The 16,680-nt window shown below is 37.3% G+C and overlaps 4 protein-coding genes across 6 annotated transcripts; 2 read left to right on the forward strand and 2 right to left on the reverse strand.

Moving 5' to 3' along the window:
- Window positions 1-580: 580 nt before the first annotated feature.
- On the reverse strand, window positions 581-1,350 carry LOC128855975 (protein Abitram). Its single transcript, XM_054091285.1, has one exon. It carries the CDS (start codon window positions 1,348-1,350, stop codon window positions 724-726), a length of 627 nt encoding a protein of 208 aa, XP_053947260.1. The 3' UTR covers window positions 581-723.
- A 28-nt stretch (window positions 1,351-1,378) lies between these two features.
- LOC128855976 (COX assembly mitochondrial protein 2 homolog) lies at window positions 1,379-5,893 on the reverse strand. Of its 2 annotated transcripts, XM_054091287.1 has the most exons (4): window positions 5,306-5,893; window positions 1,739-1,830; window positions 1,595-1,680; window positions 1,379-1,531 (listed from the first exon to the last, which is right to left on the reverse strand). In XM_054091287.1, exons 3-4 carry the CDS (start codon window positions 1,673-1,675, stop codon window positions 1,379-1,381), a joined length of 234 nt encoding a protein of 77 aa, XP_053947262.1. In that variant the 5' UTR covers window positions 1,676-1,680; window positions 1,739-1,830; window positions 5,306-5,893. The 2 variants fall into 2 exon arrangements, with proteins under 2 accessions (XP_053947262.1, XP_053947261.1); XM_054091286.1 differs by lacking the exon at window positions 1,739-1,830.
- LOC128855974 (protein BCCIP homolog) lies at window positions 4,060-5,300 on the forward strand. The gene is made up of 3 exons (XM_054091284.1): window positions 4,060-4,303; window positions 4,371-4,497; window positions 4,562-5,300. The coding sequence occupies exons 1-3, from the start codon at window positions 4,181-4,183 to the stop codon at window positions 5,200-5,202; spliced, it is 891 nt and encodes a 296-aa protein (XP_053947259.1). The 5' UTR covers window positions 4,060-4,180; the 3' UTR covers window positions 5,203-5,300.
- Window positions 5,894-6,543: 650 nt separating the features above from the next.
- Window positions 6,544-16,404, forward strand: LOC128855972 (putative aminopeptidase W07G4.4). 2 transcript variants are annotated; one of them, XM_054091282.1, is made up of 7 exons: window positions 6,544-6,750; window positions 13,713-13,986; window positions 14,094-14,192; window positions 14,255-14,396; window positions 15,093-15,433; window positions 15,489-15,971; window positions 16,067-16,404. In XM_054091282.1, the coding sequence occupies exons 1-7, from the start codon at window positions 6,737-6,739 to the stop codon at window positions 16,235-16,237; spliced, it is 1,524 nt and encodes a 507-aa protein (XP_053947257.1). In that variant the 5' UTR covers window positions 6,544-6,736; the 3' UTR covers window positions 16,238-16,404. The 2 variants fall into 2 exon arrangements, with proteins under 2 accessions (XP_053947257.1, XP_053947256.1); XM_054091281.1 differs by lacking the exon at window positions 6,544-6,750 and adding an exon at window positions 7,018-7,128.
- Window positions 16,405-16,680: the final 276 nt, after the last annotated feature.

A 16,680-nucleotide genomic window follows, 5' to 3' on the forward strand; every position in this document is an offset into this window, starting at 1 on the left:
ATTCCTGCAAGTCACATTCAGGCAGTTTGCTATTCGTTTCTGGACCGTCTCAAGGCCATAGTCAAGGCAAAAGGTGGTCATATCGAGCAAAGGAAATTGATTCTTAATTTTGTATTATTTTCACACATTTTTTACTTTGAATTGAATAAAAGTAATTTGTCAAACTAAATTTATGGCATTTTTAATTGGTTACACTTCGAGTGCCGCACCCTGTACGTATATAATTGGTGATTGCACTCTTTTCTGGATGTTTGGCCGAGCTCCTTCCCCTATTTGTAGTGTACATCTTGATGCTTTTCCACAAATGGAGGGACCTACAGTTGTATACCACCCCCGAACGGAAGATTGTTTTTATAAGGAGCTATTTTCATGGCAGATATACACTTGCAATAATTAATTTTAATACTATTTAAATTGGCCCTTGCATTACAATCGGGCATACTCCAGCGGCAATAACCATTACAGCGACATACAACCAAAACTTTTGGGAGTGTTTTATTGCGATCAAAATTCGAGGTGAATATTTTATGCTCTTACAACAACATCCGATACTATAACACATTTCGACTTAAAACGGCTGTTTGGGAACAATAAAACAATTTTATTTAAAAAATATCAACGTAATACAAGTAATATGTATTCAATTCAATATGCTTCCCTTATAACCACCAAAACTGTTCTTCTGCAATTATGTGCACTGTTTTTTACAGCCAACACTGCTGCTTACATAATTTCTAACGTTGAAGTCATATTTTCTTGTAGTTGAGCCCATTTCTCTGCGTATTGTTCTTGTGTTAATAGACGTCGCTTAATATTCGCACAATCCTCAGGTTTTGGCAGTACAATGGCCACATAACCTTCACCCTCGGCGGCGGTTTCCAATCCTTTTGGTTCGTCAACCCATGCCGTATTAACTTCGACTAGTTTGCTTTGCACACAACTGGGTATCTTGTAGGCTTTATCTTGCTCTGTGGTCAGTATGGCTAATGTAGAGTCGTGCTGAAGTACCATACCACCCTTTTTACCTTTTCCTTTCACCGTATTTTTGCTACGGTCTGTATTGCCAATGTCGAAGGTGAATGATTTGATGCCTGCTTTTAATGCTGGATGCTCTGGGGCCAAGCAAATCAAGCATACGCGATTTGAGTGGAAAAGTACTTGGTAAGGAGCTGGGTCTGGGCTTTCCTTGATGTAATAGTAGCGCGTGTAAAAGCGGTCAACAACACTGGGGTAATTCTCAACCCAATCGTCGGTTATGGGTGGCACTTCAATACCGCCAATGATTTCTGGGACATGCTTGTAGTAGTAGGGCAGCAGTGGATCTGCTGAATCTACCGGACTTGTGAACATTGTTTTGGTAGAGTAAATGAGAAGACGTTTATGAAGAAAGCATCCGCTCCCTTACGAGCTTTTGTCGCTCAGCCGCTTTAACACGATTAGCAGCAGCACGCGCTTGGCGTTCGCGCTTCAAGCACTTGACTAACTGAGAGTCGAACTCGTTGCAGACACCTAAAAATTTGCTAAATTTGTTCTGAAAGTATATTAAAAGACTATTTATAGGAATTTATAAAATTGTTATGCATTAGTTGTTTACCTCTGTATGACAGGTGGCGAGTTGTTCGATTAGTTGATTGCACTCGGACGTATGCAGATGAGGAGATAAATCCGTATGCATGATTTCTGATTGGAATAAAAAATAATAAATTTCTACGAATTTGCCTTGTTTGCACTTTTTTACCGTATTCAGTCACGGCGAAATGTCAGTTCTAGTTTAAGGCTGCCAGGCAGTAGACAGTAAAATCAACGATTCAAATGTTTATGAACTCTATGCTGATATGATCAGAAATATTTGGAAGAGTACTTATTAGATATTTATTTAAATAATTAAAAATAATTCCTGTTATAGTAACAATTAAAAAAAAAACTCTTCACCTCAGATATGAAAACATTGCTTTCCTTAACTAATAACTTCACGTATTTTCCTATAAATAATAATAATAATAACTTCATTTCGCAACATTGACCCTCTTGAAATATTAAAAAATCCAACCGAAGCCAACATATCTATATTATATAACTATCTCAAAGATACTGATCTACTTCGTCGGATTCAATCGAGCCATAATCAACCTGCCAGCCGAAAGCCTCCGATGCTAGCGCTGCACTACTTTTAAATTGTATAATAATTTTATTGTTATGTAAACCTTTATAAAATAAAATAAAAATAACTTCATCTATTTATTTTTCACTTTTCAATTCACCTACTACATTGGTGAAAACAACACAAAATTCAATTCAGAAAAAATATGATGATGTTGTTTTTGTAGCAGCATAAACAATCCCCATAAATATACTGGGAATGGTGCTGAAGTGACAGTCCTTGGCCGCGTACAAATCCGGGTCGTTTCGGTTACGTAGAACCAACTGTCGTGGGTACGAAAAAAAATGATAAAAACTATACGATAATCGGCCTTCGAAGTTTGCAGTCAAATGCCGATTTTCAGTATATTGTTTCATAAGCACCACAAAAATTTTCGAAATCAATTTTTTCAAAAATTGTAATTGTTGCACAGGTCTCTAGCAATAATTTGGCTTTTACAGATTGAAAAAATATCAATTAGTTGACGAGTTATAGCCAAAAAACCATATAAACAATTTTCCTCCGATTTCGAAATCCGAAGGCCGATTAAAAAATAATTGTATAATTATACAATGTAAGCATTTATATATTTACAAAAAAAAAGAAAGAAAAAAAAGCTGATGGCGTAGCCCCTAATGCTTTAAAATCATCGTGATTCATTACTTTTCCAATTTTAAATAAAAACAATAAAAAAAATAAAAGATTTAGTAAGTGGTTACAGAGAAGCAATATGAAGGTTTCAGTTTGCATGGGAGTTTGCCTACTCCTTTTCCAATACATACCACTTTTCACCATACATACAGTATATATAATTTATGCATTCGCGAAAAGTTTCAGTTTCCTAGCTTAATTACAGGGGTTATCATTCCTGACACAATATTTTGACATATCACGAATATTCGCAAAACTACTGGCAATAACGAACATGAACAGAAACATGAATGCTAGATGACAAGCAGATGTTGCCAGAAAATACGAGTTGCCCATCTAGAAATTATGATAGTTATTAAAGACAGAATATAAGCAGAGGTGCATGGGTACAAAGTATTTAATCTTAAGTTGAGCGAGTGAACGTAATGCTCAACATAAGATTAAATACTTTGTACCCATGCACCTCTCCTTATATTCTGTCTCTAATAACTATCATAATTTCTAGATGGGCAACTTGACAAAAAGTCAAGTTATTAATCATTAAAATTAAGTAAAACAAGCAAATTGCGTTGTCATTAGTTTGTGGCTTGTATTTAGCATTATAGGAAAACATTTTATTTGGAGAAAAGTTTAAAATATCGAACTTACCTTCCTCGTCTATTATATGGTATAAATCCGTCTGCCACTGTAAAAAGTTATCTATTTGATTAAGATTCAATTAAAGAAATATTTTCCGTCGTTCCTAGTCGCGAGAATCAATGTCTAAATTATATTTATTTACACTAATATTTAATTTAATTTAATTTTAATAATTCACAGCGCAACAAAACCACCAATATTAGTACAAACATTCATTTGTCCGAGGTACTCATTATAAAAAACTTTTCTCACAAACAAATGATGAAAAACAAGCCGAATAGCATGGATCATAAATTAAACAAGACCTCGACACGACCCGTACACGATTAATAAAGATCGCGATATTTGGATCCCAATTCTGAATCATAACATTTATTAATGGATTAAGACCCATATCACAAACTATCTAAATATTTTGAAATTTATCAATATGGACCGTGATCCAAATATCACAATAAATGTTCAACGTATGGTACAGTAGGAGCCTGTCAGAATAATATTGTTATTATTTGTTATTTGCGTGCACATTTTTTTCCGTATTCCGACCACTGGCCAGTAGAACACAAATTTTGTTTTTCAATGCATCACTGTAGCTTTCGGCTGTGTTCATTGCTACCAGAGCAAAGAAACACGTGCTTATTAATCAGCTGTTTATTGGTTTATAGAATCAAAATAAAAACAACTTAACCAGTTGCTTAAATTACTGCCGATATTTTACTTAATTAGAATTTATAAACTCTAAACAAAGTCATGTCAGCAAATAAAAAGAAAAATCTAAATGCGGTGGAAGAAGACCCAGCGAATGATGATTCGGACAGCTCAAGTGAATCAGACGAAGATGGAGCACATCCTGATGCCTACACCGGCAATGAGGTTTGTAAAGAATACAAAAAGATTTTGCAACAAATATACATCCTTAAACACTACTGTATTTTATTAGGAAGTGGAAGTCGACTTCGAAGGGCGCGCGCCTACCGATCCCGATTGTCATGGAATTTCTCAGCTATTACAACGGATCTTTTTACAAGCACCGATCAACACCATGCAAATGGCTCAAATGATAATTGGTATACTATTACAACTTTCTCTTGAATTTGAGACGACTTTTAACGCGGATACGCTTTCTTTTAGGTCAGAATTACGTGGGCAGTGTAATTTATCAATGTGAGCAGGACGGCGCAGAGAGTGACATAGACGATGACATGGTTGAAGATGGAACAATATTTGGCATTACTACCGTTATTAATATGACTGCGAAGAAGGATGTTGCTTGTATAGAGCAACTACGTGGATACATAGTACAACGAGCAGAAAAGCATGCAACAGACTCTGTTTTGACGCACTTCCGCGATGTGCTTGGCAACGATGGCCGACCAGTGGGTTTCCTAATCAATGAGCGTTTCATCAACATACCGGCACAGATTTCAATACCATTGCTAGAAAACTTGTATAAGGAAGTATTGACAGCCAAACAGAAGGGCATGAAATTCAATTTTAGTTACTATTTGATGATTATCAAGTTTTATCGAAAAGAAGCACGTAAGGGAAAAGCAGCTGAGGATACATTCACTAACCTTGAAGAGGAAGTGATTTGTTCCAAAGCTGTAAACTCTTTCGAATATTCTGTCGTAAATGAGTGCGATGTGGGTATGAGTGGGGATTGGCTGGAAGGTGATGCGACTTTAATACCTTACAGAAAGATTATTTTGTTCGATGCGAAACAGCTTCCACAATTGATAGATGACATACGAAATTTTATCAACGGAGTTTAAATGATAATTGTATTCACTTTTTGATATCTAATTAAATGTATTTATATGTGAGCTACTTTTAAATTACTATAAATAAAAAGTATCGTATTATTTGTTTATTTACCCCTTTTATTTATGATCATCGGCGAATGTTGCGCGTGATATTTGGGGCCTGTTCCAAGGATAAATTGTAAGGTCTGGCCATGCGAAGTAAAATTGTTAGAGTAACTTCTACCTGCACGTCGTCGGGGACTCGGCAGCAGAATTCTGTCTGCTCATTACACAATTATTCTCGCTCGTACAATCAGTTTTTCCGATAAGGAATGATACATTACACGGTTTGGCCAGAGAACGTTTACAGATTTGTATATGCATGCAAGATATCCGAATCCCGATTATTGACCATTGGAACACGGCAAATAAGCTGCCGATACTAAAACTGCGATCAGGTTCGCCCAAATTTGAGTACCTAAACTGGAGGTTTTCAGCACGCGTTTGCAGCATACATTTTTTTTTCAAATCTGAATTGGTTTGCTGATGGTGGCTTTGACGCTGTTTAGCAATATAATAAATTGTGTGTGATTGGTTTGCGAATATTATAAAAACTGCTAAACAATTTGGTAGTTAAATTTAATCAAAAATATTCTAAATTCTTCATTTGCACTGCATCACCGACTCTTTGCAGTGTTTTGAATTTTCTTCTATTGAGGTAATAAAATTTAGACGAACTCGCACTAGTCTTAAATGAAACCATATAGAAAACAATAAAATATAAGAAAAATGCTTTTATTTGTGCGTTATTAAGTACCAGGTATTAAAAAGTTAATAAGTTTAGCTTCCTAGGAGGCGGGTATACCGAGAAGATTGTACCAAAACCGCTCCTGAGGAGGTGAACAGATTTTCTTAGCAAACGTTGCAAGTGTTTGCAGCACTAGCGAACAGCTGATTGAACCATATGAATTTATTACAAAGGGTTATGAGCACACAAAACCGGCAAAAATTTGTGAATAAAGAGATGTGGAACAAATTTTAATCGTTTACAGTGTCTACTTATGCCGAGAATTATGGCTTACTAATCACAAGCTTAGTTCTGAATTTGAGTAATTACAGGTGCGCAATTGTTACAGCTCAGAAGTTTACTTAAGACTAGAGAGTAAAGACTTTGGAGCAGCACTCATCTACCATGTGTTTTTCTGCGATTTGGATGAATAAGTTCAGCTGATAAGCACAACATTATCGCGTGTCTCTCTTTGTTTCTTTGTATTAATTATACATGTTTTGCACACAGCTTAAATTCTACAAAAGTGAATCTCTTGCTTTTATGCTCATTATTATATCGTAATATTTATTGCAGAGCGAATCAAAGCTACAGTTATATTACAGAGGCCAGCTACAATAATTGTATTCCCATAACTGCATCATACTCAAGATTTCTGGTGTGTCAAAAGCATCACAACGACTATCATAAAAACCATTAGAAAACTGTAAAAGTGAACCGAAGTTGAGAGAAGCATCGGGACCGTTCATTGGTCACAGTGTAACTTGTTTGTGCGCCATGGGAATCGAAAAGTAAGTGAAATATGCACTGTACAAATTTGTGTTATTGTTTCTTTAGTAATAACCGTAGTCAAAACGGCAGTTATCACCCACATTTTTGAACTCCTAAAGTTGCCAAAAATGTTTCTATTTCTTTAGTTGCTTACAAAAATCAACGGTTTAAGCGGGAGATAAACCGTCATCTGTAAAATGTAGCAATAACAAAGTAACAAAGTAATGTACGCGGCAGCCGGTTTTTTTGTAGTTGTGTTAGATAAGTAATAATTGGTTGCAAATGTTGTATTAAAATATTCAGTTCGGTAGCAGTCGTTGACGTTGTCGGTTGTTTAAATTTTACATATATTTCTTTTTTGTGTTTGTTACTGAAAACATGAACATAACTTTTGATGAGTGAGTGCTTTCCCTGCGTTTATTTCACAATTATTGTTAGAAAACTAAGATTAAAATAGAGTGTAAAAGGTGCAACGTATGGAAAAAGCTTATTTGTGTAGAAAATACTTATTGTAAAATTTGCTTTTTATTTTAACAAAAGGTATTTTTCTTATAACACATATAGTAAAATCATGGAAGTTACATATACATAAGTATGTGTGTACATAAGCAAGCGCGCACAAACATATTTACATTCTATTGTGTTTTCACTGTTGATAGACATTTGCATAGGCAGTTTCCTATTAATATTCAAGAGATTTGTTTTAACTACGTGTATTAAATATTTATTGCAGTCAGCTGCAAGCGTTTGCGCACTTAAAAAAGTATGCTCAAATGTTTATAGTTTCTATTCTCTACAGCAAAAGGAAATATGGAACAACATGAACATTTTTAAAATTTTGCATGAATTTTTTTACTATAGAATAGAATAATATCCAGTAAATACCGGAAAAAACAGTGTAATAAAATATTTGACACAATTTGAAAAAGGAAACAAAAAATTAACTGGAGAATAAATCTGCTTTTGGATGTCAAACAAAAGATCCGCTTATCATAGAAGAAGTAGCTCTCGGCCAAGAAAACGCAGGGAGTGTCAATCAACCGTAGTATTAATATCGAACCATTTGTAAGTAATAAGACAAAATACATATTGATGTGGAAGAAAAGTGCAGAACACATCATCCATCCAGTTCGATAGTTTTAAACAAGTTACTCTTGCTTGGGAGTGTGGACGCTCAGTTTCAGTTTCGTCAGTCAACAGTGAACTAAAAAAATTCAGTCAGCGACCAAATCGCTTTTTTGACTATTAATATTATAAATATAAACCGAAAGGCAACATTCAAGCAGAAAATTTTTCACGTGTATGATCCACAAAATTTTATAATATCCTTGATATTGCGCAAGTTAGCGGTGAAGACGGGAGCATGTAACGATTTTCTCCTTGAAAGTAGCGCTTTAGCGCGAAGAAGGTTGAGACATCTCGGCCAATTGCAGGCAGAAGAAAGACACATACACTCAATCCAACCCAGCTCTATTCTGATTTTGATAAGGGAACTGTGATGAGTAGAGGGCACAAAAGACAATGAGGTCGAAGTGCAAACCTCATAGGAAATCTAATCTAATTTAAATATAACCATTTTTAAAAGGTTGGCTAGTTGACACTTGCAAATTGCTACATTCCCTCTGGGACGGAACGCTCAGAGTACATTACGGCCTTGTTGTTGTTGTTGTAGCAGCATAAACATTCCCCATACTTACATACGGGGAATGCTGCTGGAGTGACAGTCTTTGGCCGGATATAAATTCGCGTCGTTTCGGTAACGTAGAACCGACTGTCGTGGAAACTTACATTACGGCCTGTTGTTGTTGTTGTTGTTTTAACAGCATAGTTAGCCCTGTCAGTGTAGGTATATCATCTGTCGTCTTCGTCTAGCTCATCTAGGGGTAGGCCCAGGAAACATGCTGTTTCGACAGGTTGGGTCCAGAGGGAGAGGGGGGTTAGATGAGTCTGATTAAGGGGGCATGTGAAGAGGTGGTTAGTGTCGTGCGGGGTACCTTCACATGCCGGACATGTGTTTGGTATGTAGGGGTCAATTATGGATAAGTAGGAGTTTAACCTGCTACAATATCCAGAACGTAATTGTGCCAATGTTACACGAGTCTCACGGGGAAGCTGGAGCTCTTCATCTGCAATGGGTGGTGGTTGGACTCCGATTACGGCATTCACGGGACGGGAGTTCATGAAGGTGGTAACGGACTCCCGGTGAATGTCGTTTATTGACTGTCTGAATACTGTCCGGTCCAGTAGGTCTCGGTCAGTTTTGTCCTGGAGTTCGTCAGCGTAGTCGAGGAGGTGTCTCCTGACGTGCCTGGGAGGCGGCTCGGGCTCAAGCAGGTGTCTGCAGGGGTGAAACCTGCGTATATCGTATACATTACGGCCTCTCTTAATTCTGTGCCCTGTCTTTTTATTAGTAGAGTTATGAGCTTGAGAAGGTGCTCTTAATTTTCACTTGAACTCTTAAAATAAACTCGGCAATTGTTGGGCTTAAACTCCAATTCGAATTCATGCAAAGTGCTATTATTAAGGCAGCAGATTTGTTTTTTTTTCATACGATTTGGTATTTTGAAGGTTATTGTTGTTATTGTATAAAACCGACGGTTGTAGGAAGCTCGAAGTGATCTGCTTCTTTGTTGTTGCTTTATTTGTTTGTTTACATTCTGATTGAAATTAAATATTTTTGTTGATCTAGTGCCACCTCCTTACATAAATTCGGAAAGTGAATAACTATGACTATAACATTTGGGGCGAAATTGCCTACTATTTTTGCTTCGAAAAAAAAAATTCTCGAAAAATTTTCGAAAACTGGAAACACATAGAAAGTAATATCATAAAAAATATGTGTGCAAAATTTCAGGGGGATCGGTTAATAACTTTTCGAGTTATCGTGTACGCCATTTCGAAAAATATAGTTTTGAGAAAAAACGCGTCTAAAGCCGGCAACGCAACTAGACCTCTCCCAGCGCTCGAACACAAAGAATAGAGTCGTCACGGTTGACGATCTACAGGGTTTGATTGAAAAGTAATGAGCCTTCCCGCGTCTGCCAAGCGATCAACCGAATCTAATTTTCCCTTTCCACTAGAAACCGGTCCCAGTTCGCTGGCAACAGCGGTGCAGTCAACATAGCTCCGCGCGTGAAAGCTGTTTTAAAAGTGTATTAGGATTTTGCAGTGGCTAAAATGCAGCGATCGTTGGAGCAACGTTACTCGATCAAATTTTGCGTAAAGCTAAACAAACGAGTACCGAAACCATGGTGCTTCCCCACCCTCCCTACAGCCCAGACCGGTCCCCTCCGGACTTCTTCTTGTTCCCGCGCCTGAAAAGAAAGCTGAATGGGAGGCGTTTCGACTCCATCGAGGCGATCCAAAAAACTGTGACAGCCGAATTGAACGCGATTCCGGCGGATGAGTTTAATAAATGTTTCCTGCAGTGGATAATATTAGTTGTATAAGCCAAAAGGTTTAATAAAACTGCTTAAAAAAAATAAGGCTCATTACTTTTCAATCAAACCCTGTATAATATAAAAAATACTTAAATTTACGTTCTAAAATTTGTTTGACATATTCTTAAAGGATTATACATAAAAATTTTTTTTTTTTCGAAATTTTACAGGTATCTGTCCCCTTAACATAAATAATATGAAGTCCAGTTTAATTGCACTCGTATTTTACGTACGTGTTAATATTAGTTATAAAAATTCTGTTACTAAGTAAATACAAGTAAAGACAGATTGCAGATTAGATTAGATCTGATAAGGTGTAAACTAATTCACATTTTCAAAAGTTTGAGGTTTGCTAAGTGCACTGTATGTATATATAATTGGCGCGTACACCCTTTTTAGGTGTTTAGCCGGGCTCCTCTTCCTATTTGTGGTGTGCGTCTTGATGTTGTTCCACAAATGGAGGGGCCTACAGTTTCAAGCCGACTCCGAACGGCAAATATTTTTATGAAGAGCTTTTTCATGGCAGAAATACACTCGGAGGTTTGCTATTGCCTGCCGAGGGGCGACCGCTATTAGAAAGGTAGGGTGCACTAAGCAATTATTTATTTTCAAACAATACTATCCTTCCAACAAAATTCTCTTAAGTGAGTTTTATTAAAATAAATTTGGTTTAATATAATTTCAAGTACAATGTAGCAACTTACATACGTACATATATACTTAAATGTTGTTGCACCTTAAGCCGACTTTGTTTTTGTTAATAATTATTTTAAGTCACTTCTTTACCTTGGCGTGGCGTGCTGGTTTGAATTGCCATAAAACAGCGTACAACTTAAAATAACTGAAAATTTGCATACGTATACCTGTACACCTGTACATGCGAGAATATCGCATTAAGGAAACTCATCAGATTTGAAGGAGCGCTGAAAATATTTGTATATAATTCCCAATGATATTTGCCGATCGTATTTGAGCTTAATTGTTATAACTACGCCTCCTTTCTGAACCGATAAGGTAATCAGCAGCAAATCAATTGTTGTAAATTACAGCGGCACGATAAGGAAAATACGGTCAGACCATAAATGCAATGCGTTTCTTTTTATACATATATTATATATAGGGAGGAAGTGAATGAGTTCAACAAAGCGTTTCATCTCAATTGCTGCATAACGCAAATAGAAAATATTTCCCACAATAAAGTGTTGATTGGTTTGATATAAACGCTCACACATTGCATACATACATACATATGTCTGTCTACACATACATGTATAGACGAGTATTGCACTGTCCAATGCAAACCCATATACAGTGGAGGGCAAATCAAATGCAACTGCTGCCCTATTATAGAATAATTACATGTGTTTTTTAGTTAAATTCTTTAGAATGTTGATTGAAAGTAAAATTATTTCATTTTGGTGTGCGCTCTTTTATATAATATAATTATTTTAGTTTAAAAAACTGCATTCTTATAAAAAAAAAAATTTAAAAACTGTAAAACTCACAAGCAAATGCAACTTTTTGAAAAGAAAATGAAAATTATTTCAAACATATGTTAAGCAAATCGTCTACTTCCCAACGTCTTGGAATTGATGAAATCAAATTATCGACGATTTTCATCGGACTTGATTCGTCAGGCGTCTTGAAGTCTATTGAATAGATCTTCGTAATTTCTTACGCTATTCCTATGTTTCTATCAATTGTATTGAGATCCATTGCAATTTTTGGCGCTAAAACCTGATTTAACAGATTTAGTTGTTGTTGTAGCAGCATAAACATTCCCCATACATATACGGGGAATGCTACTAAAGCGACAGTTTTTGGCCGGATATAAATCTAAGTCGTTCCGGTTACGTAGAACCCACTATCGCGTGCTTTAAATCATTGTCCTATTGGCAGAGTCAATGCAACAGCAATTCTCACCCTGCATAAGGCCACATAAGAGTCCCTAAAATATTTTTCTACTGATATTGGCTCATAATCCCATTAATTGGCCCAACCCCGTTTCCTAAAAAATCCATTAGTCATATATCGAGGTTTCCAAACAGAGGTGTTATTTGATATTTAAAGAAGAATGTTATTTTTTAATATAAATGATCGGATGTTTATTTCATTATAAAGAGGAAGGTATGCCGTTAGTAGTGGAAAATAACATCAGGCAAATTACCACCACGACCACGCTTACAGGACAATATCCTTTTCATGAAATTTTCAATAACCGAATTGCAAAATGGCTGCCCTATGTCCTCGATAGCCTCACGAATTCCATCTTTGAGGTTTTGAATCGACCCTGGGCTGTTGGCGAAGACCTTTTCTTTCACGTGGCCCCAAAGAAAAAAGTCACAAGGTGTTAAATCACAAGATCTTGGTGGCCAATTGTGATCACCTCTTCGAGAGATAACACGGTCCGCAAACTTTTCCCGTAAAAGTTTAATGGTTTCCTTGCTTGTGTGGCACGTAGCGCCGTCTTATTGAAAATAAACGTTGTGCAGATCAATACCATCCAATTCCGGCCATAAAAAATCGTTAATCATCTCTCGATAGCGGAATCCATTCATCAATAACACCTGTTATTGGAAAACCCTATACTACTACTATACTTCACTTTATAGATTTCTTAAAATAACGATATAAATACTTTATTGCAAGGTTTGACCATCCGAGGCGAAATTGTGAGAGTAACTACACGCTTCACACAGATGTATTGACACACTTTTTCAACCACTCGTTGTTCAGACGGTAACAAAGTAACCTGAGCGATAGCCGAGCTCGTTAACAAACCGCTGTCACATTCCTTGTTACGTCAGCCAATCATCTGATTCCGTTAAAATCGATGAGAGCCCGTTAACGGTCTAATATTGGCAACACCTCTAATTCCATCGCTGTTTATTAAATTAAATTTGGACTCATCAATGAACACAACAGTTTTCCAATTGTTAACAGACCAATCCACATGCGGTTGAGCAAATTTAAATATTTTGATTTGTTTATCACAGATATCATGGTTTTGGTGGCGAACGGCAACTTCGTAATGAAGATTTTAACCGACGTCTATGGACACTTCCAATCAATATTTGCAAATTTCAATCTTTATGATCTGCGACGGTGCAATTTCAGGTGTGGATGCTTTGACATGACATTATGCTCGCACTTAATTATGCTCGAAAAAATGTTTTTTTACTTTTGTAAAAATGTTTTTTTTTGTGTCAGAACAAACTATTCTCGAGAGTTGCGTTTATTTTGTCCACGCATGTTTTAAGTTGTTATAAAAAAATTGTTAAGGATGGAGTTTGCTTAAGTTGGAAACATTATATAAAAGTACGCATTGCACAAAATTTAACTAAAGGAATAGTTGCATATGATTTGGCCACCACTGTACATATGTATATTATGTATGTATGTTTGCGTATAATTATTATTATTTGCACTCCTGAATTATGTTCTTCTTGAACTTTAAAAATACCAAGACAAATGTATGTGTCTAAGTATGTATAAGTAAACATAACTAATTGAATTCTATTTGCATTTTTTTCTGCTTTCAGACTGCTGCCTTGCAGTGTCAAGATCGCCAAGCAGATTCAGAAGACCAAGTGCGATGTGGTCTGCATTATCGATCGTCAAGTGCCCACTGAATTGGCCGAGTTATTTAACGAATTCCGTACATTTGATCAGGCTTTTGACAGTGTAGTCTCATGCTTCAAATCGCATAAACTGGACTTGCCCATCGTTTATTCACCCGTACAAGAATTAACTGATTATCACGATGTGCGCACATATCAAAAAGCAGCGGCCAAGTCCATGGAGCGCGCCATTAAGGTGAGCTCAATTTTAAAATCAATTATAGTTTATCTGTTAAAGTTTAAATATTTACATTAATGAGTGCATAAGTAAAAATCTATCACCTCTTTATTTCACTTCCACAGGCTGGCTTTGAATCACCCATGCTGGTCGTGCCGACGAGCCAACGCTTCTCCAATAGCGAACTTTGTACCGTACTCGGTGCTTTGGATCAGTTATACGTCGTAAGTGGCGATCTTATTTCAATATTTCCTCATTTTCAATCTATAAACATTTCAATTTGCAGCCAATTCAACTGCGAGAGGATAAACCGGCGGAGGCAAGACGAATTAAGGAGCTTTCTATTTTAATTGATACGCCTAAAGCTGAGTCTATTTTAAAGGAAGCTTTAGTCTTGGAATCAGGTCGAAGAATAGCGCGTGATATTGGTGAGTGCATTGAAATTTGAATTTTGTAGAAAAATTGATAGGCTTTTTTTATGATAATTGAACTTTGCTCGGATTTACCGGTATAAATGATATATGCAACGCTGGAATAGAGCTGCCTTAGATGGGTTTGTAGGCGGCCGCCGTAGCCGAATGGGTTGGAGTGTGACTACCATTCGGAATTCAGAGAGAGAACGTAGGTTCGAATCTCGGTGAAACACCAAAATTAAGAAAAACATTTTTCTAATAGCAGTCGCCCCTCGGCAGGCAATTTCAAACCCCCGAATGTATTTCTTGAAACTGTAGGTACCTCCATTTGTGGAACAACATCAAGACGTACGCCACAAATAGGAGGAGGAACTCGGCCAAATACCCAAAAGGGTGTACGCGCCAATTATACCTATATATAAATAGATGGGCTTGTAGGATAGTTAGTTATACCAGTTTAATGAGGTATAACCCCATACTCCCTAGCGCCGAATTTTGCTCGATAACTTTGTTGTTGCTATCGCATGCAAATTTTTCGTCGATTTGATCGAGCAGGGAGATAGTGAGTAGAGAAGTGGTGAATAGAAGAATCCTTAATAAAGGCGACTTGCTAACGCGAAAAGAAGGGACCTTAAATAAATATTAACAATACTTATATGCGCATGCCTAAAAGTATGCAGCGAAATGTTAACCGTCTGTCTGCACTTGCAGGTGGGGGTGATCCGGAGCGAATGTCGCCATTGCGCGTGGAAGTCTACATTAACAATGTACTCTCTTCAATGAACATGCAAATAGTCCAAGATGTTTATGAGCTGCAAGAGGAGTATCCACTTTTCGCTGCTGTCAATCGCGCTGCAAATCAAGTTCTCCGTCATCGCGGTTGTATCATCTTTTTGGAGTATGTGCCACCGAAGCCGGTACGCAAGACGCTCATGCTGGTGGGTAAGGGAGTCACCTACGATACCGGCGGTGCCGATATCAAAGCTGGTGGTGTAATGGCTGGCATGTCACGTGATAAGTGTGGTGCAGCTGCTGTCGCTGGATTTATGCAGGTAATTTTACCAATTCAAAATATTTTTAGTGGAATCTCATGGATTTGTTGCGCAGATTGTCAATGAGAAAAAGCCCGATGATGTGCATGTTATGGCCGCTCTATGCATGGTACGAAATTCGGTAGGCGAGGAATCATATGTCTCCGATGAAATTATTACTTCTCGCGCTGGTGTACGCATACGCGTTGGTAACACTGATGCCGAAGGACGCATGTGCATGGCGGACGCTTTGTGTCTCTTCAAGGAGAAGGCTGTCGTAGGCAAACTGCCCGATCCACATCTTTTCACTATTGCAACTTTGACTGGCCACGCTTGTATTTCAGCTGGTGATGGTTACTCCATTGCCATCGACAATAGTGTGGCACATAAGGATGGACATGCACGTTTGCTGCAAGCGACCGGCCAAGCTTTCGGTGAACCATTCGAGGTATCCGTGTTGCGTCCAGATGATTTCGACTTTAACAAAGGTAAAGTGATTGGCGAAGACATCGTACAGGCCAATAATGCGCCTTCGACACGCACGCCAAGAGGTCATCAGGTAAATTATTTCTGAAATATGTTGTAAATATTTATGTACATTTTTTTTTGTAAATTGTAAATTGTTTTTGTAAACTGAATTCTTTTTTATCTTAGATTCCAGCCGCTTTTCTCATTCAAGCCACTGGTTTGGGCAAACATGGCGTCGATTCGAAGTTTCCAATCAAATATACTCACATTGACATCGCTGGTAGTGCTTGTGTATTTCCAGAGATGCCAACTGGTGCACCGATTGTAGCACTGGCGAAAACCCATTTGGATACTTAATCGTCCGCCTTGTATTTGAACCCATAGTGCGTTGAATGTCTCTATATTTAATTCTTTATTTTATATTAAATTGTACTTATAACCGCAAATATGTAGATATGTAACTTTGTTACTCTACTTTACCACTACGAAATACAGTCACATTCTAAAAGTCAAGTACTGCCAAATTTAGAGTTTTATTAAAATATGGATTTTCTAAAATACTAACACATCAAATGCGGCACTTCAAGCTCGCTGGAAACAAGAAACGATCGGAACAGTGTTGTAGATGCGATTCATACCCCGCCATACCAAATTCGCCTGCAGTAAACATCTATAGCGGGAGTGCACGTCATATCTCGCTTCCCACTATGAACTATATCCGATTCATCACACTAAAGCCGATACTCAGTAAACAGGCTATGGTCAAAAATAGAGATTTTCAGCGTTGAAACTTCATCTTT

This window comes from Anastrepha ludens, chromosome 2 (genome assembly GCF_028408465.1).
Source record: "Anastrepha ludens isolate Willacy chromosome 2, idAnaLude1.1, whole genome shotgun sequence".
Taxonomy (NCBI): Eukaryota; Metazoa; Arthropoda; class Insecta; order Diptera; family Tephritidae; genus Anastrepha; species Anastrepha ludens.